The sequence below is a fragment of the Mytilus trossulus genome, chromosome 4 (genome assembly GCF_036588685.1).
Source record: "Mytilus trossulus isolate FHL-02 chromosome 4, PNRI_Mtr1.1.1.hap1, whole genome shotgun sequence".
Taxonomy (NCBI): Eukaryota; Metazoa; Mollusca; class Bivalvia; order Mytilida; family Mytilidae; genus Mytilus; species Mytilus trossulus.
Window position 1 is genome coordinate 77,862,517 of NC_086376.1, and position 25,149 is coordinate 77,887,665.

At 30.5% G+C, this 25,149-nt stretch overlaps 2 protein-coding genes across 5 annotated transcripts in view; both read left to right on the forward strand.

Moving 5' to 3' along the window:
• LOC134716033 (phospholipid-transporting ATPase ID-like) overlaps window positions 1–15,343 on the forward strand; it is a 71,349-nt gene extending 56,006 nt beyond the window's left edge. For all 4 annotated transcript variants that reach the window (XM_063578711.1, XM_063578712.1, XM_063578713.1 and 1 more), the window contains exons 19-25: window positions 1,276–1,454; window positions 1,880–2,163; window positions 4,633–4,816; window positions 5,186–5,409; window positions 6,634–6,717; window positions 7,820–8,065; window positions 9,677–15,343. In XM_063578711.1, coding sequence (XP_063434781.1) covers window positions 1,276–1,454; window positions 1,880–2,163; window positions 4,633–4,816; window positions 5,186–5,409; window positions 6,634–6,717; window positions 7,820–8,065; window positions 9,677–10,288 — 1,813 coding nt within the window. In that variant the 3' untranslated portion in view covers window positions 10,289–15,343. The remainder of the gene's footprint in view (window positions 1–1,275; window positions 1,455–1,879; window positions 2,164–4,632; window positions 4,817–5,185; window positions 5,410–6,633; window positions 6,718–7,819; window positions 8,066–9,676) is intronic.
• Window positions 15,344–17,088: 1,745 nt separating this feature from the next.
• LOC134716821 (uncharacterized) lies at window positions 17,089–18,789 on the forward strand. The gene has a single exon (XM_063579830.1). It carries the CDS (start codon window positions 17,089–17,091, stop codon window positions 18,787–18,789), a length of 1,701 nt encoding a protein of 566 aa, XP_063435900.1.
• Window positions 18,790–25,149: the final 6,360 nt, after the last annotated feature.

Sequence of the window (25,149 nt, forward strand, 5' to 3'; positions counted from 1 at the left end):
TCCTGTGTTACTCCAATCCTCGACTACGCATCTGGAATATGGGGAAATAGGAAGTTCCAATCAATAGACAACGTACAGAACAGAGCAATTCGATATTACTTAGGCGTTCACAGATTTGCACCAATTCTAGCACTGTACGGGGATACTGGATGGATACCAAGTCAGTTTCGGCATTGGGTAAACATTATTCGCTACTGGAATAGGCTATTATCGTTTGAAGACGACCGATTAACGAAAGTGGTGTTCAATATGGATTATGATCGTTGCACAAACAATTGGTGTAGTGACACTAAAGATATTTTCACGGAACTTAATATGTTACATTATTATGAAAGTAGAACAATGGTGGATTTAAAATCTTTTGAACAAATTGTACGAACTCATTACAGTGATATCTGGAGAGAGTCCTTGATAAATAAGCCAAAGCTACGATCTTACTTAAACTTTAAAACAAACTTCGAACTAGAGCACTATGTAAAACTAAATCTTACGAAACACGAGCGATCTGTGCTAGCCCAGTTTAGATGCGGGATATTACCGATCAGAATTGAGACTGGTAGATATATTGGGGAACCAGTAGAAAACAGACTATGTCGTTTTTGTAACTCTCAAAATGTTGAAAGTGAGCTACATTTTCTTATAAACTGCACATTTTATAATGATATCAGACAAACTGTTTTTAGCAAGATATTAATGGTGCCTGACTATACGCAACTAGATGACCAGGGAAAATTAACATTTCTAATGGTGAACCATCCAAGGAAAATAGCTAAATACTTAGCAGCGTCACTTTTCCGTAGAAAACAAACAGTTTACTCTAGTTAACATTCTTAAACTTTTTTACAAACTTTAGATGAATTTATCATTACATGAACTTTTACAATCGTTAATTCTTAATCTATAATTATCTGTATTTAAATTTAAATTGGCAATTGACACGTGATATTAGAACATTTATATTGAACTAAAAGTAAAAGGTGACTTATTGGTCCATTGGGCCGGGTGTATTATATATGTAAATATATTTTGTACAAATTTATATATTTATGCTGACTTACACATGTCACTATAATAAACAATTTACTTACTTACTTACTATACTATCTATTGCGGTATTTGGGAAATGTCTTGGATCAAGAAATGTATGGGCCTGTTCAAAAGAAATGACTGTTAAAAAAAAGCAAGCCTTTGAGTAAATATGTTATTCATTGAAGTTACATTGCCTTAAGATTGAGTTGGTGAATGAATTACTAAATGAATGTATTTGTATTTCAGCACTGCTATGGACGACAGAGATGACAAGTTACATGAAGTTTATGAAGAAATTGAGAAAAATCTGGTATTGATAGGTGCAACAGCTATAGAAGATAAGCTACAGGATGGGGTACCAGATGCAATAGCTAACCTGGCTCTAGCAGGGATTAAAATCTGGGTGCTTACAGGTGATAAACAAGGTAAGCATGGGAAATAAGGTGACTTTAAATTATTATTAAGGTTGAATGTAAGTTTTAAAGGAACAGGTTTATGAGCTATTATTTGGTTGTTTCCATAGCAGGTATTTGAAATATAGCCCTACTTTTGTTTTACTGATCTTTTCTCTTAAGTAAAAATGTATTATCAGCCTTTCTAAGCTAAATTTACATTTTGAAATAGTAGAATAAATCATTTCTGTTGACTTAACTGAGTTATCATTTTCTGTTCCAATCTTTGTTCATGTTGTCATACCATATTCAACTCAAGTAGACAGATAAAAATATATCATCATAAAAAATAAATACAAATAACAGTAACTGATAACTGGTTACTTGCTCATTTAAATTAGCTGTAATAAACATTGGTTACCTATGTCTTGACTCAGTTGATTGTTTATTTGTTTCAGAAACTGCAATTAACATTGGTTATTCATGTCAGCTGATCACAGATGAAATGGAGGAGATTTTTATCGTTGATGGGGAAACTTATGAATCAGTTGACAAACAAATGAAAGATGCACTACAAAATATAAAAAAGATCAAACATGAAAATAAAACCCAGAAAGAAGAGGAAGTAGGAGTGGCTTTTTCCAATGGGGGAGTTTGTTATAATGGACAAAAAGCAGCAGACATTAGTCCTGACCTGCCTCACTCTGATGAATTCGCTTTGGTTATAAATGGACATAGTTTGGTAAAAATTAAAACATACTAAATAAAAATTGACATAAAATATATATTCTTTGTATATACAAATACCAGACAAATGAATTTGTTTTATATAGCATAGTGGATACTTAAATTTCCTTTTTGTACGACCGCAAAATTTGAAAAAATTTTCGTCGTATATTGCTATCACGTTGGCGTCGTCGTCGGCGTCATCGTCGTTGTCGTCCAAATACTTTTAGTTTTCGCACTCTAACTTTAGTAAAAGTGAATAGAAATCTATGAAATTTTAACACAAGGTTTATGACCACAAAAGGAAGGTTGGGATTGATTTTGGGAGTGTTGGTCCCAATATTTTAGGAATTAGGGGCCAAAAGGGCCCAAATAAGCATTTTCTTGGTTGGATTGATTTTGGGAGTTTTAGTTCCAACAGTTTAGGAATTAGGGGCCAAAAAAGGGCCCAAATAAGCATTATTCTTGGTTTTCGCACAATAACTTAAGTTTAAGTAAATAGAAATCAATGAAATTTAAACACAATGCTTATGACCACAAAAGGAAGGTTGGTATTGATTTTGGGAGTTTAGGTCCCAACAGTTTAGGAATTAGGGGCCAAAAAGGGACCCAAATAAGCATTTTTCTTGGTTTTCGCACCATAACTTTAGTATAAGAAAATAGATATCTATGAAATTTAAACACAAGGTTTTTGACCATAAAAGGAAGGTTGGTATTGATTTTGGGAGTTTTGGTCCCAACAGTTTAGGAATAAAGGGCCCAAAGGGTCCAAAATTAAACTTTGTTTGATTTCATCAAAAATTGAATAATTGGGGTTCTTTGATATGCCGAATCTAACTGTGTATGTAGATTCTTAATTTTTGGTCCCGTTTTCAAATTGGTCTACATTAAGGTCCAAAGGGTCCAAAATTAAACTTAGTTTGATTTTAACAAAAATTGAATCCTTGGGGTTCTTTGATATGCTGAATCTAAGAATGTATTTAGATTTTTTATTATTGGCCCAGTTTTCAAGTTGGTCCAAATCAGGGTCCAAAATTAAACTTTGTTTGATTTCATCAAAAATTGAATAATTGGGGTTCTTTGATATGCCAAATCTAACTGTGTATGTAGATTCTTAATTTTTGGTCCCGTTTTAAAATTGGTCTACATTAAAGTCCAAAGGGTCCAAAATTAAACTAAGATTGATTTTAACAAAAATTGAATTCTTGGGCCTCTTTGATATGCTGAATCTAAACATGTACTTAGATTTTTGATTATGGGCCCAGTTTTCAAGTTTGTCCAAATCAGGATCCAAAATTATTATATTAAGTATTGTGCAATAGCAAGAAATTTTCAATTGCACAGTATTCATCAATAGCAAGAAATCTTCAATTGCACAGTATTGTGCAATAGCAAATATTTTCAATTGCACAGTATTGCACAATAGCAAGAAATATCTAATTGCACAATATTGTGCAATAGCAAGAAATTCCAATTGGATTTCAATTGGAGTTATCTTTCTTTGTCCAGAATAGTAGTTGAATCAACTTAAATCATTATTTTATACAATATACAATGTATATTCACTTTTACTACTAACTGATAGATTAAAATAATCTTTACCATTCAGTGATAACAAGTACTTTTTTTACATTTTAATATTTTATGATGTATTTAAATGAGTAGTTATTGTTGCAAACTTCATTAGAAATTTGAATTGAGATCAGTTTTGAAATAAGGGAAAGGGGGATGTGAAAAAAAAATTGGGGGGTCATTTTTTTTCATTTCAGATTTCATAAATAAAAAGAAAATTTCTTCAAACATTTTTTTGAGATGATTAATATTCAACAGCATAGTGAATTGCTCAAAGGCAAAATTTTTTTTTTAAGTTCATTAGACCACATTCATTCTGTGTCAGAAACCTATGCTGTGTCAACTATTTAATCATAATCCAAATTTAGAGCTGAATCCAGCTTGAATGTTGTGTCCATACTTGCCCCAAATGTTCAGGGTTCAACCTCTGCAGTCGTATAAAGCTGCGCCCTGCGGAGCATCTGGTTAATGTTATCAACATAACTTTATTAAATATATGTATACCAATCAACTATTATACTCCTCACCCATCCTCTTTCTTAGGACTTTATGTATACTGTCTTCCATCTGTCATCCTTTTGACAATCTAATGATAATTTTATCACATTTTTCACACAAACTTCTTTTCAGAGCTTCGAGAAATATGGTATCACGCTTCATGTTAGCATTCCATATTGTGCGATGCATTTTCACATCATTCACTCACCATCTTGTTTGTAACAGATTGGGTTTCATCAGTGAGCAATAGCTGTCAGTTAAGGTTGTTTATTACAAATAATTTTTTTTAATCTTTTTGTGAGATCAAGTGACTAAAAGTGCAAACTAGTGAGAGTAGTGTTTAATCAGACAACCTAATTTCAATGGTATTTTTAGAAGCTGAAAACTGATAAGAAATGTCCTTTTGTATTTTCAGATACATGCTTTGCACCGAGATATGGAATTATTATTGTTAGAACTAGGCTGTTCATGTAAAGCTGTGATATGTTGTAGAGTTACACCTTTACAGAAAGCTATGGTTGTTGATCTCGTTAAAAGGAACAAAAAATCTATAACTTTAGCTATTGGTGATGGGGCCAACGATGTCAGTATGATTAAAAGTAAGTTATTTTGAATTTAAGGTCTACTGGTAGTATTTGGACACAAAATTGTTGTACATTGTTATTGTTGCTTATAAGTACAGAAACTATGGTAAAGTATCTGTCCTTGATAAAATAATGTTATAACGAAGTATACTGTATGATATGATGATGTTACATATTATGGTATTTCATAAATATTCACAATCAGTTAAAAGTGTGAAAACCTACACTTATTTGTGCAATTTATCATACTTGATTATAGAAATAAAAACTCTTGCATTCTTTGATTGTGATCTTTTTTGTTTTTCACTGTTCAATGTTTATGTATGAATAACTGACCATTTTGTTCACCCCTGCAACCATAACATATATTATTTCTATTTTTAGCTGCACATATAGGAGTTGGAATTAGTGGTCAGGAAGGAATGCAAGCTGTTCTGGCCAGTGACTATTCAATCTGTCAGTTTAGATACTTAGAACGCTTGTTGTTAGTACATGGACGATGGAGTTACTTTAGAATGTGCAAATTTCTTAAATACTTTTTCTACAAAAACTTTGCATTCACATTGTGTCATTTCTGGTATGCATTCTACTGTGGATTCTCAGCTCAGGTAAGGCTTTATTTTTAAGTACAGTAGGACAAAAAGTATAAAACCCAAAATACCGAACTCCAAGGAAAATTCAAACTGTAAAATCCCTAATATCAAACGGCAAAATCAAAAGCTGAAACATACTGTAAAAGCAGAAATTTTCGTGGGGGATTTAATTTCGTTTATTTCGTGGATAAGAATTATCCACGAAATTAAAACCCAACGAAAATTTAACTGTAGATTTACATTATTTTATGATCTGACTAAATCTTATTGACATTATATAATTGATGAACATAAATGCATACAATGAAATAAATAGGTTAATTGATTAGACATCAATATTCGAAGGTTTTCTTTAAGTCAGACGATAATCCTAATCCTTTGTTTGAACAATAATTAATAATCATCAAGAACTGTCAATCAATGCCATTTAACAGTCCAATGTGTCTGTAATGCCCTCAAGTCATAATACATTTATTACACAATCATTGTCATTGAATAAAACACCAAAGGTGTGTAAATAAAATTAACATGTGCAGGGTACAGCACTTGATTCGTGTTCACTGTTACTATGAAATGCAATCATTGAGTTTTCCCAACAGCGAAAGTTCAGATCAGTTTTATTAAGTATTGTCAATTATAAAGTGTCATTTATATAATTGTTTTCTAAACTTGAAATCCATAAAATTAATCCCCACGAACTTACTTTTGGATACAAAACCACGAAATTTGGACCCCACGAAAATTAATGTTTATACAGTATAACAAAGGAATGTAAAATAACTCATATATAAGTGTAAGTCATGGTCTGAAAATGCCATGTGTAGTGACTTTTTCAAAATTCTTCTCCTTTGAAACTATTTTACCAAAATTTAAACAAACTTGTCCACAATCATCATTGGATTATTTAGTTTAAAATATGTGTGATAAAATGTATCATCAAAATGTAAAAAATTACCTCTTTTTCTGATGTTTAATGAAAATGACTTGTTGTAAAGTAACATAGGCTTTATAATGTACATAAACCAGTCTCAGATTTGCTACAGCGCAGTTAAAACTATAGAACTTTGTATATAAATAATTATATATATACCTGGTAATTTCCTTGAATAGATAAGAAGTTCAAAACTAATTATTGCATTGGTTAACATTTCTATGTATGATTTTGAACCCTCTTTAAAAAGTCAAAACAAATGCTTGTTGTCTAAAACTTTTGATTAAATATACAATAATATTTTCCAGACATTATTTGATCCATACTTCATCACTTTTTACAATGTAATGTATACCTCACTTCCTGTTTTGATGATGGGAGTATTTGATCAGGTAAGAAATACATTTAAATAAGAAGATGTGGTATAAGTGCCAATGAGAACCCTTCATCCCAGTCACTATTTGTAAAAGTAAATCATTAAAGGTAAAAGTATGGCCTTCAACACGGAGCATTGGCTCACGCCGATATACATTGTAATAGTACCTTTATTATATTTGAGGAAAAGACATTAAAGACAACAGATTTTAAATTCCATATGAAATATATATGTGTCTTTAAAAAAAACAGACAAAACAAATATCAGAGCATGACCATGTACCTTGCATGTGTTAGCCATCACCAACTGAAATAGATCATTTATGTGTTATATAAAACAAATGTAAGCAGTCTACAGTTACCATACAAAGGTTTAATAAAATTGAGAATGGAAATGGGGAATGTGTCAAAGAGACAACAACCCGACAATATAACATTAATATCCATTTGTTGAATTATTGCAGGCTGGTGGCAATTGACAGCCAACAGTTTCTGTGTAATAACTTTGGAACTGTTCAAGCAATGCTTTTCATATTTTAATATGCTGTTATTGGTGAAAAATTGAGATCAAGATTTTTACTTTTATCATAATCCAAGAACAGGAATTATTGTCATTGGTATATTGGGAAATGATCTTGATAGATTGGAAAAAAGGCACAGACTGTTGTAGGTCAAACAAGCCTGAACATGCATTAAAAAAATAAGTTCTATATGAGCAATTTCAGTTGTGATACCTGTACATATTTCTTTAAGGCTCTCAAGAAAACTGAAATGAAATCCTACATTTGCAAGATGATTGGTTGAAATATGCATGTGTATACTTTATAACAATGATAATGTATTTTATGTGTGACAGTGTCTACTTTATGACAATGTATTTCATTTGTATACTTTGTGACAATGTATTTCATGTGTATACTGTATGTAATGTGTAGTGTATACTTTATGACAACATATTTCATGGGTACACTTTATAACAATGTATTAAATGCATATACTTTATAACAATGTATTTCATGTGTATACTTTATGACAATGTCAATGAATTTCATTTGTATACTTTATTACAATGTATTTGATATTTCATTTGTATACTTTTATGATATATTTTATTTGTAGGATGTGAATGAATACTATTCCCTTCGTTATCCCAAGTTGTATGCACCAGGTATAGCAGACTCATTGTTCAATAAGAAAGTATTTGCTTGGAGTATTGCCGAGGGGTTTATAACATCTTTAGTTTTATTCTTTATACCTTATGGTGCCTTCCATGATGGTCTTGGTAGCTCAGGAACAGATCTAGCAGATTCTCAATCATTTGGAGTTGTTGTAGCCAGTATTTTAGTTGTAGCTGTCAATCTTAGGGTAACTATATTTTTATACCCCCGCTTAAAAAAAGGGGGGGTATACTGTTTTACCTCTGTCTGTCCGTCTGTCAGTCAGTAAGTCCGTCCCATGAAACTTTCGTCACATTTTCTCAGGAACTACAATACAAGGATTTCTGAAATTTGGTTTCAGGGTTTATCTAAGTCAGCTATACCGTGTGATGCGTTTTCAGATTGATCACTTGACAACTTCCTGTTTACCAAACACTTGTATGATTTTACACATGATAGCCAAGTTGAAAATTTTCGTCACATTTTTCTCAGGAACTACAATACAAGGATTTCTGAAATTTGGTTTCAGGGTTTATCTAAGTCAGCTATACCGTGTGATGTGTTTTCAGATTGATAACATGCCAACTTCCTGTTTACCGAACACTTGTATGATTTTACACATGATAGCCAAGTTGAAAATTTTCGTCACATTTTTCTCAGGAACTACAATACAAGGATTTCTGAAATTTGGTTTCAGGGTTTCTAAGTCAGCTATACCGTGTGATGCGTTTTCAGATTGATCACTTGACAACTTCCTGTTTACCGAACACTTGTATGATTTTACACATGATAGCCAAGTTGAAAATTTTCGTCACATTTTTCTCAGGAACTACAATACAAGGATTTCTGAAATTTGGTTTCAGGGTTTATCTAAGTCAGCTATACCGTGTGATGCGTTTTTAGATTGATCACTTGACAACTTCCTGTTTACCAAACACTTGTATGATTTTACACATGATAGCCAAGTTGAAAATTTTCGTCACATTTTTCTCAGGAACTACAATACAAGGATTTCTGTAATTTGGTTTCAGGGTTAATCTAAGTCAGCTATATCGTGTGATGCGTTTTCAGATTGATCACTTGACAACTTCCTGTTTACCAAACACTTGTACGATTTTACACATGATAGCCAAGTTGAAAATTTCGTCACATTTTTCTCAGGAAATACAATACAAGGATTTCTGAAATTTTGTTTCAGGATTTATATAAGTCAGCTATACCGTGTGATGCGTTTTCAGATTCATCACTCGACAACTTCCTGTTTACCGAACACTTGCATATTTTTACACTATTAATATTATCCACTTGCGGCGGGGGTATCATCAGTGAGCAGTTTACTTGTTATTTATATTTTTTAAAGAGTGGATAAGAGACCAAGGGGCATAAGTTGAAGAAACACTATAGTTAGGTTTGAAATTTTTCCTTTTATGTACATATGGCTTGAATAATTTCTTCAAGGGAAGTAAAATGAAATATGATTAATGTTGGAAGTTGGTACATATTTTAAATTAGTCAACAAGTCAATATATGAACATGAAAAATATAAGGCTTTGAACAAAGAGGAAAATTGTTCATGACAGACTAAAGCCTTCCTTATTGTATTATTTTATACATTTTTTCCTCTTTTTTGTAACACACTTGATGCCCCATCTTGTAAAACTTTGTTGTTTATTGTGATATATCAGATATCAACTTGTTACATACGATCACAAAGAGAAAACAATGCGTTGAGGCTTAAAAATAATGGTACCTGTGTAAATATAATTAATAAGAAAATCAATCAGTACAATTATTAATATAACGTTTAATTATATTTCAGTGTGGAATGGATACATCCTACTGGACAGGATTTACTCATGTTGTGGTCTGGGGAAGCTGTATCTTTTACTACTGTTTCATCTTAGCTTTCTATGCCCCAGTGTTCAACTACGTCTATCAAGGCGCTGCATACCATGTTTTTGGATCACCTAATTTCTGGTTTTGTTTGTTATTAACAAATGTTGTATTACTAATGCCAGTTGTGGCTTATAGATATTATATGGTGGATATAAAGCCGACACTTTCTGATCGTATTAGATTAAAGCAGAGAATGACTGCGTCCAAGTCCAGATCTAAAGATCTCCATTTAAGGAGAGCATCAACAATGAGAAGGAGTACACGTTCTCTGCGTTCTGGTTATGCATTTTCACATTCTCAAGGTTTTGGAGAATTAATTACAAGTGGAACAAACATGAGACAAAAAGATCCAGAAAATGTGACATTAACGAATGTGAAAAAAATTAACCAAAATAATGATCAGAAAATCATTAGAAACTCTAATACAATTCAAAGTAGTCCCAGGAAAGAGACCAGCTCAATACTTCATGATAATCATAGTAATCATGAACATCATGATCATGATAAACATGTTTTATTTTCTGAAAAGTTATGATCATATTTGTGAGACATTGTAATCACATTGATCATTAATTCATGTTCATGTAGTCATTATTTTTGTATTTGATGTTGATTGTTGCATCTTGTTATGTTCATATAATAGGTAGATGCCACTGAGTGCATTTTACAGTAAGATATTACATGTTACATTGTGAATTTGTTTTCCATTTCGTTTTCCTTTTTAAAAAATTGTCATCTTTTCCTTTGGTGGAATATTTCTTGGTTTTTGTAAATGTAGTTGGAAAATAATAATACTGAAAGCTAAATATTTGAACTTTTTGAACTAAAGGTGTTAGCCACTTCAAATTGACACTTACTACTTCTGTTGTCCATTATTGTCAGATATATTACAGAAGTACCTTTCTCTGTATTTATTCTTCTGATGATATCTTATTAAAAAAAGAAATGTTTTCCTCTTAGCAAAATAAATTCTGTATGTTTCATCCTGCACTCTCTAAAAACTGTTTTCTTAAGGGGAAAGGGAAATTTAAAAAGAGGGTCTTAACTGTCTGAAGGAAAATAAAAGCAACAACATCAGAAATGTCTTTGAAACAGCTTGAAAAAGGCATACATTAGTTTTGGTAATTTCACTTCATTGATATAGTTGGGGTTTAGATTTGCCCTCTGATGACAAAAGTTGTGCTAAAAAGAAAAAGAAAATTTACTGGTATTTGACAGAAGAAAGAGGCTATTCTCATTCCTTAAAAAAATACCAAAGAAAACATACAAATACAAACAATAAGTCTGTTTTTACTTACATCATTAATGATGTATTAATCAATCATGGTATATCCTACATGATGCAACAAGATTATAAAATATTTAAGTTAGAATATTGATTATGCTATAAATCAATGCAATTGGAATTCGTTTTACGTGTATTGAATATGATTGGTTGTGTAATTGTCCCATTTCCTGTCAGGGGAGCTAACCCATTGTGATATTAAAGATTGTATATTTTATACATGTTGTTACAGTTGTTATAAAGTCATTGTTATTTATATATATGTATGTAAATGTATGTAGCTGCTGAGCTCTCTAGTTTTATAAATTCATGGTCAGATTAATTTTTCACAAATAAGTCCAATATTTATATATATATGTATATAATGTGAAAAGTGTTGATATATTATGTATATGTATAGAATATTTATTTTTAGAAACATAATATCAAACTGTTTCTGTAATAGTCTTAAGGAGGTTTTAATTGTTTTGTATTGATCAATGGTATTATACAGAGGGATGACAACCGAACAGCTGGATACAGTTGATAATAATACAGATATATTTACCCATAAAACATTTTAATGTATTTTGTAAATGAAATTTCTATGCATTGTAAATGGATTTTTATTTTCATGTCTACCTTTGTAAAAAAATATTATTGTATTCAATTATTTTTGTTCTATTGATTTTAAAAGAAGTTATATTTATGTTCTTTCTATCATTTACTTTGAGAAATCCAAATTAAATAGATTTATTGTTTTAATTGAAATTGTCATGTTTTATCTGTGACCTCTTCATATAAAGGATTAGAATCTTAATCTTACATCTGCTCGTACTTGGTATAAGATTTGAACAATTTACACTGCATTTAAAAATGCATTGAAAATTATCATTTATATGCATCTCTATGTGCTTTTCGCTCCTAATTCCCACAGATAATTGAAAGAGTAAGTTTTGTTCATGATTGAATAACAGGTATTCTATTGAGCTGAGTTAAGACCGACTGACTCAGTTTGGAAATTTCAATCTCATTATTTTACTGTCACTAGTGTTTTGAAACAATTTATGAATTAAGTAAAAAAATTTAGGAGGATACATGGAGTCCTATTATTCAACTTGCTCAACTTAGAAAAAGAGTTGAAGACCAATTTAATTTAAATTAAAAGATAATTAAAGTAGTGGTTATGACAACACCACGATCATACAATTGTAACTTTTAGATTCTTGTTGGAGATTTTAAACTAGTTAGCAGAGGGAAGAAAAGATAAATAGAAAAATTAGTTTGGTATTTAAAAGAATATTCTGTCTTATTCATTGTGATTTCAAGTCATTTATAAAGTTTCTGATGTGTTTATGCCTGTCCATCTTAACTATGTGTAGTAGTATTTATTTGTAAACAAATATTTTTATTTAATACAAATTTTAAATTTCCTGTGTTCCGATTAACAATTTATGTGCAGCTGATTTATATGGTCACAAGACAAATGATGTGTCTACCCCTCATCAACATGGGATCATGGGATTTAATGTTATTTTTTTTGAAGGACCATTTTACTAAAAGTTCTACATTTTCTAGATTTTATTTATATTCAAAAGCTTTAAATTAATTTCCACATGAAGGGAGACAACTGTCTGCCAATATTGATGTGAATTCCCTGCCTATTAAACATAATATGTTGGAATCTGATCATCATAGGCTTTCCTCATTAATCCCAGCGACAATAGAAGCGATTTTAAAGGAATATTCTATAAAAAGGTACATTTGAATATTCTTGGGAAGAAAAGTGAAACCTGTCACTAACCAAAAACCACCTAAATACTGAGGACTTGGTGAGGATTATAAATTTGTTGGATTAAAGTTTATTTTTAGCAGGGATTTATTCTTAAAGGACCACAATTTTTGCTCTAATGGAAATGATGGCATTGGCAAATTAATCTGTTTTGGTATTTGGACATCAACATTTTACTTTTGTCAATTGAAAATTTGAAAATATTGAGTATGCTTCATATTTGGAGAAACCTGAGATTTGTGTACTTTAGTTAAATAAGTATAATTTCTACAGAAAATAAACTACACTTCTTGAGTAAGAGTTCAGTATAGACAAGTTTGCAGTTCACACAGGTTTTGGTTTTAAATAGTTTCACTGTATAATCAAGTTAATAAGTATCTTGTATAACGTCTTTATTAACTTATTTAAACGACAGTCAACATATTTTTTGTGTCTAGGTAAACCTCATTGTGTTTTTGTTGTTGAATCACATATCATCTTTGTTTTATGTATTGCCAAAGATCACATTCTTTCTACTCTGTGTTCATATTTATCCATGACTGTTTCCATGGCTATTCAAAGTCTCTATTTTAATATATTTTATTATTGCTGATGCGGTGCAACATTGGTTTAAAAAGTCTTTCTTCTAACTTACTTTGTTCTGAAATATATATTAAAGAATTTGATATAACATTGATCATATGAAACACACTAATCTTGTTTATATAGATCAATACAATCAAGTTATTCTGTATGTTGGTCTGGATGGGGTGTCCTTCAATTCTTTATTCTATATCATAATGGGTTATAATTGTGTTATATATATACAAGTACATATATTTTGGGAGATATTATCAGTTGATGAAAGACTTTCGATTTACGACTGTTCATAAACTTTACTTCTTTATATTTTGTTTGTTTACTTTTTTGTCATAAACAACTATTGTACGCATCAAGACATCACCACCAAAGATATTTTTCAAACGTTCATATAATAAATAAAAGGTACAATTTTTATGTGAAGTTCACAATTTTCAAAAAGCTTATTCATTCAATTACCATTGATCATTGTTTGTTCGAAGCTTTACAAAATGGCATATTACTGTTTAAAAATGAAAATATAAAACAAAGCATCTAGAAAAAGAAGATTTTTATGTATAATTGCTCACATAGCTAGTGATAAAAAAATTAATACTATAAAGTTATAACTGTTTAGCACTGTATTGCACTCAAAAAGATTTGTCAATAACAATATTCAGCATGGATATATTTATGAAATGTATTTATACATTTGTTTACATAATTTTGAATTCATTTAACTTACAACATGGAGATAAAATGTCAAATACAGATAACTTGAGGAAAGTCTACATAATAGTTGTATAGTTTTAACTAAAAAAATAGCCCTTAGAACTTACAATTTTATTTAGTTAACAAAAAAATGCTTGTCTACTGACTATTGTAAAAAATGAAATCTATTAATCAAGTGTAATAAAATTAAAGAACAAAAGGATTTATGAATCTATATATAATTAATCTGTTTTCAAAGAAAAAAACTAAAGAAGTCCACAAAACGATTTATATTAAAATTAAAGAACTAAACCTTGTATGAAACATATTCTTCAAAATACTATTGAAATATTTACACAAATTGACACATTTCTTTGTTTTCTTATATTCAGTACACATTTTATGCAATTAACCTTTAGCTTTTAGACATCATAAAAAACTAAAGTCAGTGATCTACCAGCATCTCGTGATGAGGAGGTAATTAGATATCTACTATTTATTACCTGGGCTCATCAGTTGGCAAGGGTAGGTTACTGATATTGTATTTTAGTACTTAAGCAAATAGATTTTAATGATCTGATAATCATGAAATATATTGTACATACAATTTCTAGTCAGGCAGCAGTTCAGATGACCTAGAATGTCATGTCATATTCATGTTATACGTTAAATAACCATCATTTTGAAGTTGAGAATTAATGAGTGTTTTTAAGACAAACAATTGAAAATTTTTATTAAGAAATTGGGATATCATGAAGACAATTTGAAGTTGTATTCATTATGGTTAATGTGAACACATGAAACCCATTCACTTTGAAAAATATTTGAATCAGTAAAATAAAATAATCTTGCACTTAATTTTTTAAGGACAGATTTGTTGTTCATACTTTCTATTTTTGGTTACATTGCACATGAAGAGGAACTATTTGTTTTTTATTCACATCATATGAATATTTCTGTGACAATATCTTTTTCATATTTTAGTTATAATATGCATTGAAAAATTACTTCGATTTCATTGAGTACTCCTAAAATATAGGATTACTCCTTTTCTTTATCACTCCTTGTTGTGATGACCACAAAACATCAACTCATTGTTTTGGAAATTTTTAAACTTATTTTAAATGTTAAAACTCCTAATGTGAAAGTAGGGAGGAATTATTTTGTTACTTTATATGTAATCTATTTGTTTTACACAAAAAAAGCTATCTTTCTTTACTTCTGTTGCTTCTTTTTTTTTTAATAAAATATATTTGAAATATTTATTTTGTGTTTTTTGTGCAATTGAACATGAAAATGTACATGAAGCAAAATCTTTGAACATGCAGTAATTAAAATAATTGATTATTAAAGTTCATTAGATGATTTTGATCTGCTCCTAAATCATTTGACAGATTCCACGGGAAGGTATACAGATGGTATACAATGTGAAATTCTTTATCCTTATAACAAGGAGAGATTATTACATTTATTTCATTCAGCATATACCTTCAACTACAATTTTATTGTGAGGGCCAATATCTAAAAAAAAAAAAAAAAATTGTCTCCATTTCCACTTTCCATTATGCCCGATACAAAGTAGATCTTCAGTGTTTCTGGCCTTTGCACTTCCGAGATCTATATGTAGGGAAGTGTAATGTGAACAGTTCAAAACAATACACAAGGTGGACATTGAAAATTACAAGAACAAGGTATTTTTACAAGACAAGGCATCTCCAGCTACAAATTACAAATTCATTTCCCATCAAATAATTTAAAATGTATATCTATGCAAAAAAGAAAGATGTAGGATGTACTTCAAAGCAGCAATAACCCATCAACAAAATTAACCCAGCCATTTCTAGATCAACATGTAAATAAACTCATCATAGATACCAGGACTAAATTTAATATACAGCAGACGCATGTTTCGTCTACAAAAGACTCATCAGTGACGCTCGAATCCAAAAAAGTTAAAAAGGCCAAATAAAGTACAAAGTTGAAGAGCATTCAGGGCCAAAATTAAACCAGCCTTTTATACATTATAGTGTGATGTCTTTGATGAGTTTATTTGCAACCACTGAGCTGATGCCACTGCTGGTGGAGATTTATTTCCCCAAGGGTATCACCAGCCCAGTAGTCAGCACTTCTGTGTTGACTTGAGTTATCATTGCTATGTTTATGATTATAAATTAAATGTTTTAATTAATTTTTGAAAAACTAAGGCTTTTCTTCCTCCGGAACCAATTTGACAATTTTAGTAGTTACACAACGATTCGGTGCCGTATTGTTGATGTATGATAAACAAGAGGCTATTAAGAGAGACAGCAAACCGTCTTTTTCGTGCAGAGATCGAACCCTGAGCAGTTAAGCAATTATGGACACAACATTTAAGTTTCAAACAGCTATGAATTTGTTTTGTTATTGGATATGTGATACAGCATAGTCTTGTTTGGCTTTATAACAATTTTGAAAAAGGTTCCATTTAATAATAAACCATTTATCTTAAACTAGAGCGATGAATTATAAATCCCTTTATAACAATGAACCAAATGAAACATGTAGTTAGCCCATTGTCAATGGAGGTTTGCATTCAGAAATACAAGGACCTCAATTTCAAGCCTAATACAGTCATATTTTTAACATGACAATAACGCACCTTTCTATACACTTGGACATAATATTATGTTTCGTTATAAGATAGTACATTATTTACAGCTTTAAACAAATAAACAAAGTTTTTAGTTTTTTAAAAGGGAGAATTCGTTCCACTCTAAAACAAAATCTGCATGTTTAAAAGCAAAACATAAAATGTCAAGTTTTTTTTATTCAAATAAGTTCTTTAACACCAAGGAAGTACTTTAAAATCAAGGGTATGTCATTATATAGGTTTAGAAATGGTTATACAATCTATTCACACATTCATCAAGTAAATATAAAGATGGTAGTTAGAAAACATTTAAATTCATTGGTTAATCTCAATTAAAATAGGTAATACAAAGAAGGCAGTACAATACGCCAGACATTAATAATGGCGTCTTCAAAGTCCATCCAAAAGGGACAAATACCTATTAATTGTCAACTGTGTGAAACTGAAAAGGTAATCAGATGGAAATGTATAGAATGTAATCTTTTAATGTGCAATAACTGCCGTGATATAATACATCCGAAGTTCAAAAATGCAAATGGTCATAAGATCGTAGACATTCAAGATGTTGGACTTCAAAATGCAGAGATGGAGTTTACTAACATTAAATGTAGTGACCATGCCGAACAATTTTCCTGTCTTTTCTGCAAGAAGTGTGACAGTCTTGTTTGCCCAACGTGTGTGTCAAAGGTTCATAAGAAACATGCAAACGATTTGATTGAAATTAGTGAAGCATATGAAATGAAAATAGACATATTAAAGAAAGGACAAAATCAATTAGAAAATGGCAAAGCAAGCATAACTACCGAAAAGGATCAGTTGAGCCGACTTAAAACAACAGAAAACTCAAAGCACGTGAAAGTTAGGCAAGATATTTTTTCTCACCAGAAAACTTTGAAAACAATAATTGACAATCACTTTGAACAGTTAGAAAGGGAATTAGACAGGACTAGTAAAAGTGTTCTGCAACACATTGAACACCACCTTTCCTTAATAGTTGGGTCCATTGAAGAGGTTGAAAACAAAAACGGTGAGCTCAAAAATTATATATGCATTACTGATGCTTCTGAATTTTTCAAGAATATCAGAAAGTTGGAAGAAAAGTCCTTTGCTGTTCCTACAATACAAACCACAAACACTTACGATTCTATTCCTAAATTCATAGCAGGGGAGATCATGCAGTCTAATGTTGGAGTATTACAAAGTGATGTCAAACCATCAACGGAGCGACGTGTTAATACGGTTATTAATAAAACCTTTCAAACTGATCTATCAGTAGTAACATATCTATGTCCTGGTTCAAATAAGGATATGGCAATGTGGATAGCTTGTGATATCGACAACAAAGTGAATAGAGTTAAACTTGATGGAAATAAATTGAAATTATTATCATGTGTAAAGACAGAAGTGTATGGCATGGCAATACTTCAATCAGATGATGTCCTTTTGTCAACTGGTGGATCCAAACTACAGCAACTGAATATGTCCACTGGTAAACTTACTGAAACTGTTTATGATGTAAACCCTTTTCTTTCTACTGCCATTCACATTACAAGTGGAAATAAAGTAGTTGTGGGAGGTTATAGTGAGAAACTAAGAAGAAGAGCTGTGTTTGTGATGAATGCAAATGGAAAACACGAGACTGTGTACGAACATGACCAACTAAATCAACCTGTATTTAATTACCCAAAGGTTATAACAAGTACAAGAAATGGTAATATACATGTGGCAGATTGCCATCCTAGTAGTGATAGTGGCAGAGTGGTGGTGCTAGGACAGGGAGGGGATATAATCAATACATATACAGGACATGCCCATATAAACAAGGAAATACAATTCAGACCAGTCAGTATAGTGACAACACCAAAAGACGATGTCATAGTACCTGACAAGGATACACATTCATTACATATTCTTGACCATAATGGTCATCTAATGGCTTATCACAGTGATAACAATGTAATACTTTATCCCTGTACTCTTGCCTTCACACCAACAGGACATCTATATATAGGATGTGGCAGAACTAAAGGCAGTACAACAAAGGAAGCAAAGATACATGAAGTGACCATAACAGAGTGTTGAAATATGACATTTGATTCATTTAGTTTCTTGGTATAATCAACAGAAAAAAGTTCAACTTATATTTAAATATTGTTTTAGTGTAGTTATTTTGGGTTTATTTTCATATATTATCTGACGATTAAGGTTACATTGAAATATAATCAGATATAAATGTGAACAATATTTGGAAACCAAAAAGTAAAGAATGTCGAATTAACTGTTCATAGCTCAAAGATTGAAATTTTGTGTTTGAGCCAGACTAGAGTTTCGACTACAAAAGACACAGCGGTGATGCTCGTATATAAACAAAGTAAAAAAAATAAAGTAAGAAGTTCAAAAATTTAGTACAGAAAAATAATTATACTATAAATTCTGAAATTAAAGCGTGTATTTATGAATGTGGGATTGGTGGACAGATGACATAAATGCCAGTCAAATTATTACAATTTCCGGAAATGTTTTTTATAGCACAAAAAAAGAAAGTTGTTTGTTTAGAACCCTTATCTCAAGTTTTTAGTACATCAACCTTTTTCTCGAAATGACTACTGATGGTAGGTTGAATACCAAAATTTATGACAAACGCGATGATTTTAATTTTCTTATACATGTAGTCAACTTTCCATTTCTGTGTAACATCCCAGCAGCACCCGCATATGGAGTATATGTGTCTCAATTGATATTCTAGATCTAGCTCAAAGTACGTTGATTTTGTTGAACGAGGAATACTGCTTTCTCAAAAGTTGCTAAAACAGGGCTATGAATCAATTAAATTAAGGTCATCACTCAAGAAATTTTACGGTCGCCATCACGAGCTGATTGGCCATCATGACAAAAGTGTGTCAGAAATCATTCGATATTCATATCAGTCATAATAACCTTCCATCATTACCGAACTGAACAAATAAATAACACGACGGGTACCGTACACGGTGCAGGAAATGCTTACCCTTCCGGAGCACCTGATTTCAGTCCGGTTTTTAGTGGAGTTCGTATTGGTGTTTTTTCTTTTTAACAACATAATTAAATATTTATTTCAAATATTGGCTTGTTACAATATCCTTCAGGAGTCCAAGCTCCTCCTGATGTTCCTTGTTACAATCGACTAATCACTCAGGGTAGTGAATAGTTGTAAAATACATATTACATTTGTTTATCAAATATATATTAAATAATATCACTTAGTATGACTATTCATATGCTTTCTAATAGTTGCTAAAAAATTACTTTTAATTTTCAAACATACTCTTCTATTGAACTCATCGAGAAAAATTGAGAAAACATTGACATTTTTCGTCTTTTGATCAGATATGTAATAGACTTTGTAAATTGAAAAACCAACAATTGTTAAAAAATAACTAAAGTCAAAATACTCTTCGTCAGAAGTTTTATATCCAAATACCAAGTGTCTTAGTTTTATCTTAAACATTATTTTACTGTTCTTTAAATCTTGATCTATTGTATTCCAAAAAAAGTTTTAAATACGGACACAGTATAAAGAAGTGATCATAATCCTCTTCTTGTGTACACAATTACAAGAGATATTGGTTACAATTTTCCACCTGCATAAAAGTTTCTTTGTAGGTAGAATATGTTGTATTAATTTCAATCTGAACATTTTAAGTTTATTTACTTTTAAATATCTGAATAAAAAATTGTTTAAATTGTTTTGATATAACACATCATCTATATTAAATATACGTAGCCACTTGTTTGGTCCAATAGCTGGTTCAATTTTTTTATTTATAAGAGACTTGTATAAAAGTTTATTCGATAGTGATTCTAATTTTATAAGTAAACCTTCCAATATAAATTGGTTTCTTTTTATAATAACAATACTTTTTACAGAGTTTTCCGATTTTAAAATTACTGCCCAATCTTTTGGTATTGATTTCTTTACTAAATTTATTTCAGCTATCCAGTTTGATTTATTATTTAGTTTATTTAAAATGATGTCTTGAGAAATACAGCCTTTTTCATCTATGATATCATTTACATAAATAAGATCGCTTTTTGGAAAATATAGCTTTATTTTCAAATTTAATAAATTTATTGTTCCATAATATTTGTTTTCTTATATCTGTAAATGTATCTGGGTTTTTTGTTAGACCTCCACCAGTTAATTTCCAACATTTTATGATATCTTTATAAAAAATCTGGTATGTGTTCAATGCTTTCGTCTGGCTTATCCCCACTGTTTTTCTGAAACACTAACCAATTTGACCCAAAATTATAAAAATAGTGCTGAGGTATAATTTTCCAACCTCCTTCACAATCATTTACTAATCTTTTTACCCAACTAGCTTTAAAAGCAGTGAAATAACTCCTTATATCTATCATATTCAATCCCCCCTTTTCATATGGACCAATAATTGAATTTCTTTTTACTTTATCTGGTTTATTATCCAAAACAAATTTAAAACAACTTTTTTCTATTTCTTTTAAATATTTCTCTGGAACTATGCAGGCAGATCCGACAAAAGTAAAAATGGGCACAATCAGTGTTTTGATTATCAATTTTTTTTTCCAAAATAGTAAGATTTCTTTTTTGCCAAGAACAAAATAATTTATTCACCTTTTCTATTTTATTTTCCCAATTTAATTTTTCACATTCCTCCCTACAATGCCCAAAGTATATGCCAAGAGTTTTAACTGGTCCATTACTCCAGTTGATTCCCTCAATTTTGTCTTTACATGATTTAAGCTTTCCTACTCTGTTTTATTTCTATTTAATTTCAATCCTGAATAAGAACCAAATATTTCATTCATAGCTACTTGAACGTCATATTTAAAACAACAAAATAAAGTAGTATCATCTGCTAGTTGCGAAATTTTTATACTATGACTTTTGTAATCTAATTTGATTTTTATACCTTTAAATCAGTATTGCTTCTTAATCTTGAAGCCATAATTTCCACAGATAAAACAAATAATAAAGCAGATAAAGGACATCCTTGGCGAATACCCCTCGTGTTTTTAAAGACATCAGATATCCAACCATTATTCATAACACATGTTTGAATATCGCTATATAAAGTCTTAACCCATCTTATAAAAGAATCATTAAATCCAAAATGTTTTAAAAGTGAAAACATAAAATTCCATTCTAGAGAGTCAAACGCTTTAGAAAAATCAACAAAGACTGTAGCCCCCTCAATTTTGTATAAATCAGTGAAATCAATGATATCTTGTATCTGTCTAAGATTAAAACCAATAAATCTATTCTTTACATATCCAGTTTGGTCTTCTTTAACAAGTTTTGGCAAGATTTTTTTCAATCATTGTGCTAGAGCATACGAAAGAAGTTTCATGTCTATATTTAAAAGAGAAATAGGACGATAATTATTTAGTGAAAATGGATCACCTTTTTTGAATAATAGAGTTATTACACTTGTACGCTGTGAGTATGTAAGTGTTTGATCTTTATATCCACTATTTAGAATATTTACTACTATGAACTTCAATTTATCCAAAAATTTTCTATAAAATTCAACTGTTAAACCGTCTAATCCAGGAGATTTATTAAGTTTCATTTTATAAATAGCTTCTGAGCATTCTTTTATTGTAACATCGTATTGTTTCTTATTTGTTGATGTAAATGTCCTTTGCTTTTTTGAGTCTTTGTTTACTCCTTGGTTTTGATTATTATTGTCTTGTTATGTTATGTTAAAAATGCTGCTTGTAACCAATAGTACATGCAACTCTTAATACAATATACTATTTTCAATCTTTAATTTTTAATTCCCTAGCTATCACTTACAACAAGCAACAATAAACAACACATGTATTCAGAACTAAAACATTTAAATTTGCTATGACATGAAATTTTGATTTGCACTAAATAATGCTGAGCAAAGTTTTTTTAAATGCTATAATCACATGGAATCATTCCAAAAGGCATAGAGACATTTTTTCCTGTTCCTACCATTCTTAAAGTTTGCATAGCCAGTTTGTTTAGTGCAAAATTAGCAAATTTAATTTTAAGGTCTATGATTTGGTCATGCAATTGAATTGAGTATAATATCTCGTGCACTACCAATAAAGATATTGCTGAGATTTAACATATTTCTTAAAGAATTATATTATTCTGTTTATTCCATCAACCAATAAAACACCTTTTCTCTTTACAACAAAAACGATAAAAATATAAGACCTACTGGCAACACAAGTAAGATATTATAATATGAATAAAAGAATGATTTGGGGTAAACTTCTTTTGGGGGAAAATCCCAAGAATAACTAATCTCAAGTTCATTATATGGTTTCGCAAAAGTGAGACAAATGTTAATACAATGTTAAGCTCTACGAGTTTTAGAAGAGTCTCTCAGGCGACCGACAAGTCTTTAACCAGTGTTAGACTTTACTAGTCTTAAATCAATCAAACTCAATTTCCTGAAGAATGACAAAGACCTTTAATACGTTGTAAATATAACGGAATTTGATGAGACTGTCGTACAAAGTGAGAGGTTTAGCGATTTTATACATGGTTCAAACCACCATTTTCCACATTTAAAAATTACTGTACCAAGTCAGGAATATGACAGCTGTTGTTCGTTCGTTTTTTATGTGTTTTGTCATTTAATTTTGCCTTGTGATTAGGGACTTTCGGATTTAATTTTCCTGGAAGTTCAGTATTTTTGTTAACAGTTATATATTAAGAGTTATAGAAAACAGATACTACAAATTTATGGATAGGGGATCTCAATAGATACACAATTAACACATAAAATGAAGAAGTTATGTCAGGGCTCATATTAATGAAACAAATACAGAAACACTAAAATGAAAAATATCCTAAAAGCTACACAGATGTATCTAACTTGAAAAGGGGGAAAATTTATGACAAATGCACAACATTGGCAATACTCAAATTAGAGATCAAATTTCATTTGAACTTATATGAAACTCTGCATGTATTTTCGCTGCTACTCAACGAAATACATACAGATAATGAACCATTTATATGAGGGCTAAGCATCGTTATTCAGATGGGAAACACTTTCATTGGATATATAACATTAACGGTGCCAATTGTACAGCACAAAATGCACATTTCCTTAATTTAACAAGACCATAAGTGTTTTTTAAATCTAAAAGCTACAATCTGGAACTACAATAATGACGTCATGTGTTATGGAGTATTGACAGCCAAGAGGATTCCTATCAAATGTACAACATTAAAAGAGATAAGAATAGCCAGTGGTGATTTTATAACAATCTGATTATTAACATGAATGTTACAGATCTTGTGTCACTTTCATAGTTATTGGTAATACTGTGCATAGCAACCTTTCTATTTTTACATGCCTTTGCTCACAGCCTGATACTATACGACTTCCAAGCTTACTTTATGACATGATAACAACAAAACTTGCCAGGGTATATTAATGAAGTCTATTTGATTAAGTGTAATAATATTATATATTACATCTGAGCATAGTTTTGTGTGGACGTAGCGCGTGTCTGGTGTATAACAATATTTCTTAAACTATTACCTTTAGATGGCTATTATTCGTGTCTTTCCCTGTACTATATTTTCTCCCATTCATCTGTTTATTTATTGTAACCCTGTCGTGTAATGTTGTCATTTTAATGTTATAATTAACACTGCCATTAAATCGGGAGGTTTGGCATGCCTCAAAACCAGGTTCAACCCACCATTTTTTCATAAAATGCCCTGTACCAAGTCAGGAAAATGAACATTGTTACATTATATTTCGTTTCTGTGTGTGTTACCTTTCGATGTTGTGTCTCTGTTGTGTCGTACTTCTCTTATATTTGATACGTTTCCCTAAGTTTTAGTTTTTAACACGGATTTATTATTTTCTCTGTCGATTTATGAATTTTGAACAGCGGTATACTACTGTTGCCTTTATTTATTGAACAAAAGAATTTTATAGATCTATATATCTTTTTACAAAGGAAACATGTATTTAGGGGGAAACAAGAATTGTCAATATTTTTTAAACAAATGCACGAAGAGTTGAAATGAATGAAATTCCTTATGTGTGTAGCATACATTAAGCTTAAATATATTTATTATTCATATTATGAATTCGTTTATGGTTGAGTGGGGCATGATGAGGAACTATTTGTTTTTCATCATATTACTATTACTATGACAATTTCTTTCCCACTTTTAAGTTAATAAAATGTATTGAAAAAAATACTTCCATTTAACTCAGTACTAAAACAACTCCTTGTTGTGATAATCACTGAACATTTACTCATAGACTGGGATAGTTTAATCAATTTGACATTTTAAAAGATTTGATTGTTGCAAGATAAAAATAATATTATGATACAAAATAATATTAAAAAAATACATCATGATGCCATTGTATTTGAAAGATTTATAATCCGTTAACATTTTTGATTTTCAAA